The sequence below is a fragment of the Nicotiana tabacum genome, chromosome 18 (assembly GCF_000715075.1).
Source record: "Nicotiana tabacum cultivar K326 chromosome 18, ASM71507v2, whole genome shotgun sequence".
In the NCBI taxonomy this organism is placed as follows: domain Eukaryota; kingdom Viridiplantae; phylum Streptophyta; class Magnoliopsida; order Solanales; family Solanaceae; genus Nicotiana; species Nicotiana tabacum.
In genome coordinates, this window is record NC_134097.1 from 160,002,197 (window position 1) to 160,008,078 (window position 5,882).

The 5,882-nt window shown below is 39.1% G+C and overlaps 1 protein-coding gene across 1 annotated transcript; it reads left to right on the forward strand.

The window, feature by feature from the left end:
* The first annotated feature begins 1,430 nt into the window (after window positions 1-1,430).
* Window positions 1,431-1,958, forward strand: LOC142172794 (uncharacterized). Its single transcript, XM_075236485.1, has one exon. The coding sequence runs from the start codon at window positions 1,431-1,433 to the stop codon at window positions 1,956-1,958; it is 528 nt and encodes a 175-aa protein (XP_075092586.1).
* Window positions 1,959-5,882: the final 3,924 nt, after the last annotated feature.

Consider the following 5,882-nt stretch of genomic DNA (forward strand, 5'->3'; position numbering starts at 1 on the left):
AGACTATCTGTATACGGCGAATCCGGGGACCCGATTTCCCCGTCATAGGGTCGTCTTGCGGTCATGCTCCTCGAAACTCGAAGCCAAGGTCGAGACTCACCCTCGAGGGTTGTCAGGTATTGGTTCGGAGGGCATCGCATTCCAACGGCTATAATAGGCTATAGCAGGCGAGAGGGGAGTTCCCAAGGTACGTGGCCTAATCTGACGGGGCTGACCTATCCGGGGCCTATTTCAAGATGTCACGTCCAGCCATCCTATCTCCATGCCTTTACAGTTAACACATTTTGTACTATGACAGATTTCCCTCCTATATAAAGGGGATCCCCATCACTTTGTAGAGCTCTCGGATGATGTTGCTCTAACTATTCTCCACAAGATCAATAATATCTCTCTCTTTCCTCTCTCTAACTTACTCGCTCTTACTAGCTCGAGGCCCCTCTTAGAATTCATCGCCTTCATACTTGTTCTTCATTTATTGCTTGATATTGGCCATAAAGAGCCTTATTTAATTATATTCTAACTGTTATCCTCTCCCTGGTTAACCCCGATAGCTCAAGTTCGAGCCTAACATCGACCCCAAGGCTCTTCATCGACCATTCCGAGGCTCGGGTAGCAAGCCCCTCGGTTTGATTAATGCTCTATTTTAGCTTGCATCTTATTGTTAAACTTCATACTCTTAGCATCAACAGCTCTAACAACTAGCATAAAAATATATCATATATTTTTAGAATCCCATTTACAAATTTAATTGTTGTTACTATTTTCACGGTAGACATAATGACAGTTAGTTAGTTGTAATGGTTGTAACTTAAGTTTACTATGGTTACTAGTAGAGTTAGTTAACCACATTTAGTGGTAGAGTTAGTTTTAGTTTTAGACATATACTTCACTCTACGTATACATGTACAGATACATAAGAAATAATAGAATCTTTTGGAATATTCTCTCCACTTTCATCCTCTGCTCTGCCCACTTACTCAAGCTCATTAGGTCACCTTCCAATTAGCTAAAACTCCATGGCTGAGCTTCATGGATATCTAAATTTGACTTAGTATCAGAGCCACACAGCCATTAGTGTGGTTTTATCGTCCTCAATTTTGTCCTCTTAAAGCTAATTTGGAGGATCAACAATGGCGACTCTCGATAACACCGAATCAGAGAAATTAGGTCACAATCATCCACTTTTCCTAAACAAAAATGATAATTCAGGAGCTGTGTTGATTTCATTACAATTGCGAGGACCAAAAAACTACTCTGTGTGGAGCCGAGCAATGAGGATTGCAATCCTAGGTCAAAATAAGCTAGGGTTCATTGACGACACATGCAAACGGGAGAATTACGGTACGAATCTCATTGATCTCTAGGAGCATTGTAATGCGATTATATTGTCTTGGTTGATGAACTGTGTTTCATCGGAAATATTGAGTGCAATGGCATATTCCTCAAATGCTAGTGAGGTATGGAATGATTTGAAGGAGCGTTTTGATAAGGTGGATTGTTCTAGAAATTTTCAGATCCACAGAGTATTTGCTATTGCTAGGCAGGGCACTAGCTCAATTTCAACTTATTTCTCAAAATTGAGAGCGCTTTGGGTAGAATTTGATAGTTTGGCACCAATTCCTGGTCATGATGCTGCCAACTCTCGTGAATTTGTCCAATTTATGGAGCATCAAAAGCTTCTACAATTCCTAATAGGACTAAATGAGTCTTATGAACAAACACGTAGCCAACTCTTGATGATGATTCTTGTTCCATCTGTGAACAATGCCTACTCTATGTTAATGGAGCGTGAAAGTCAGAGGACCATGTCTAACACCTTTACCACTGTTGATAGGGGTGAGATGAAGGCGTTGATGACAACTAGGTCTGGGAATCAGCAAAGGCCAAAGAAAAATTACAATCTTCAGTGTGATATTTGCCACATGAAAGGCCATACTAAAGAAACTTGCTATAGGTAGTAGGATATCCAAAAGATAACAAAGTCAGGAAGAAGTACAATTCACATGGAACAACTAATTTTGCAGCTAAAGATGCCCCAGCAACAACAACTAGTTCTACTCCTATGGATCCCACATTCACTCCAGAACAATATTAGCAGATTTTACATCTGCTTAAAGGCAAGGAAACTGAAGTAGCAACTAATGCAACAAGAATGGATTCAGGTATTATAGTTTAACTAATGTCTAACTTGGATCAAGATGTTTGGATTGTAGATAGTGGTACCTCTAACCAACTGGTTTCAAAGCTAGAAACATTAGATAATCCAACCTCATTCCTAAAACCTAACTTATTTCATTTTCTAAATGGAGATGTGGCTGCAATTACACATAGTGGATCAACTAGTATATTCAAGAATCGGCAGATTAGTGATGTTCTTCATGTTTCCAAACATTAAGTATAACCTACTGTTAGTTTCAAAATTGACAAGAGAGCTGCAATGTTTGGTAGCTTTCTTTCCTGATATATATGTGTTTCAGGATCTCTACACTAGGAAGGTGTTGGGGATTGGTAGCGACACAAATGGACTGTACATACTAAAAGATTGCATACGTAGGAGGAAGCTTTCTACACCAACTGTACATACCACAATCATGCCTACTTCTATGCCAGTTAGTCAAGATTCAATAAAACTCGAGATATGGCACCAAAGGCTTGGTCACCTACCTATGGAGACACTTAAGAGGATTGATAAGTTCAAGAATCTCCACATTAGTAATAGAAACGGTGATTGTGCAATGTGTTCTGTTTGTCCATTAGCTAGGAAGACTCGGTTGCCATTTCCAGTTAGTACTAGTAGAGCAAAGGCACCATTTGATATTTTGCATGCTAATGTATGGGGACCTTTTAGAGTACCCACTTATGATAGCAAAAGATTTTTTCTTACAGTTGTAGATGATTTCTCTAGAATTACTTGGCTCTTCCTGATGAATTCTAAAGATGAGACTTGTTGGTTAATGAAAAGATTATTTTCTATGATCAGTACTCAGTTTGATCGTTCTGTTTAGATTCTGAGAACAAATAATGGCGCTGAATTTGTTAATTCAAATATGAAGCAGTTAATTGAGATATTAGGAATTATACATCAAACTATATGTTTTTGTACTCCGTAGCAGAATGGCATAGTGGAAAGTAGACACAGATACATCCTTGAAACAACTAGAGTTTTGAGATTTCAATCTGCAACACCCCTAAAATTTCTGGGGTGACTGTGTTCTTACAGCAGTACACATAATAAATAGATTGCCTTCTACAGCCTTGAAAAGAAAGTCCCCTTATGAAGTGTTCTTTAACATTGCACCATCATTAGATCACCTTAGGGTCTTTGGGTGTTTATGTTATGATGTAAATGTAAGGAAACAAGACAAGTTTTCTGCGAGGGCATTGCCAACAGTGTTTATGGGATTCTCACCAACAAAAAAAGGGCTATAAATTGTATGACTTGCAATCCAAGCAATTTCTAATCAGTAGAGATGTGGTATTTAAGGAGCATGTGTTTCCTTTAAACAGATGAAGATGCTGCCTAATCCCTTAGTCCTAGTTCTTGAATTAACAAATGAGCATTTAACTTCACCTGTTTATAATGCTGTTCAGGATAATCCACCTACACCTACCAATGACTTTACGTTTAGTGATGCTGATTCACCACTAAGTCCAGAGGCACAATTTGATATTTTTGCATCACAGAATGTGGAAACTCCACAATCTCCTTCACATGTAGAGGTTGTTCAACCCATTGCAGTCAGAAAATCCCAAAGAACAACTGGTCCTCCCAGATGGATGCAAAATTATGTGACAAGTTCTTGTGCATAACTATGTCTAATTATTTGAGCTATGATGGTTTATATCCTTCATATATAAAATGTCTCATTGCACAATCAGTCATTGTTGAGCCCAAACATTACTCTAAGATAGCCAAAGATGTAAGATGGTTCACTGCTATGCAATAGGAAATTCAAGCTTTGGAAGACAACCTGACTTGGGATATAGTTGATCTGCCTAAAGGTAAAACTCCTATAGGATGCAAATGCGTATACAAAGTCAAATACAAAGCCAATGGGGAGGTAGAAAGGTTCTAGGCTAGGCTTGTAGCCAAAGGATTCAGCCGAAAGGAAGGTTTAGACTATAAGGAGACTTTTTCTCCTGTAGCTAAAATGGTGGCTGTCAAATCAGGCATAGCTGCAGCTGCTTCAGAGCATTGGCACATCTATCAGATGGATGCGCACAATGCATTCTTGTAGGGTGATCTCTTTAAAGAAGTATATATGCATCTTCCTCAAGGTTTTAGCACCAGGGGGGAGTCTAGAGCTAAGGGGTAAAAATTGAGAAAGTCACTTTATGGCCTCAAGAAAGCATCTCGGCAGTGGAACTTGAAGCTCATAGAGGCTCTCCAAGACCTGGGGTTCGTTCAAAGACATTTTGATTATTCCTTGTTTACCTAGTTTATACGAATGATCTTCTAGTGATAGGTAATAATCGGCAACTCATTCAAGCTTCTAGAGATAACCTTCAAAATAAATTCAAAATGAAAGATTTATGGGAGCTCAGATTCTTCTTAGGCATAGAATTTTCCAGAAGTAAGGCTGGAATTCTAATGAATCAACAAAAATATGCCCTTGATTTGATATTTGATTCAGGACTAGGGGGAGAAAAACCAATGACAACACCATTGGAAGTCAATTAGAAGCTCATGTCAGTGGAATTTGATGAAGCGACGAAGATCAAGGATGATGAGGATACTATACTGGCAGATGCTGAACCCTACCAAAGGCTGGTAGGAAAGTTTCTCTACCTTACCTTGACCAGACCTGATATATCCTATGTGGTTCTGGTTCTGAGCCAATTCATGCACAAACCTAAAAAGTGACACATGAGTGTAACCCTAAGAGTCATCAAATATGTGAAGAATGCTCCAGGTTTGGGATTACTAATATCCTCTATAAGCACTCATTCCTTTGTTGCTTATTGTGACTCTAACAGGGCAGCCTGCTCACAGTCCAGAAAATCAGTCACATGGTATATTGTGAAGTACGGGGGATCACTTATTTCTTGGAAATCCAAGAAACAAAGCATATTGTCAAGAAGTTCAGTAAGAGGCAGATTTTAGAAGTATGGCTTCAACAGTGGCTGAACTATCATGGCTTGTGGGTCTGTTTAATGAATTAGGCATCAATGTGGCATTGCCTATAGACCTCTTTTGCGACAGTAAAACAACTACACAGATAACTGCCAATCCAAAATTTCACGAGAGGACCAATTATATTGACATCGATTGTCATTTTATATGGGAGAAGTTGCAGCAGGGTCTCATCCAAACTCATCATGTTAGTACTAAAGATCAACTTGCATATTTACTTACCAAAGGCCTTGGGAAAACACCACACTATCATCTATTGAGCAAGCTGGGAGTAGAGAATTTGTACTTACCCTCCAGCTTGAGGGGGAGTAATGAGCCAAGGCCCAAGCAGTGTCAGTTAGTTAGGTGTAATGACAATTAGTTAGTTGTAATGGTTGCAACTTAAGTTTACTATGGTTACTAGTAGAGTTAGTTAACCACATCTAGTGGTAGAGTTAGTTTTAGTTTTAGACATATACTTCACTCTACGTATACATGTACAGATACACAAGAAATAATAGAATCCTTTGGAATATTCTCTCCACCTTCATCCTCTGCTCTGTCGACTTACTCAAGCACATTAGGTCACCTTCCAATCAGTTAAAACTCCATGGCTGAGCTTCATGGATAGCTGAATTTGACAATTGTATAGGTGTAATTTTCAAAGACCACTTGAGGTTCCAGAAACTAACATTTAGTCCCTTGAGATTTGACAAAGTGGCATATGCATCCTGTTCCGCTTGAAGTTGAAGAACATACGAACTGTGCC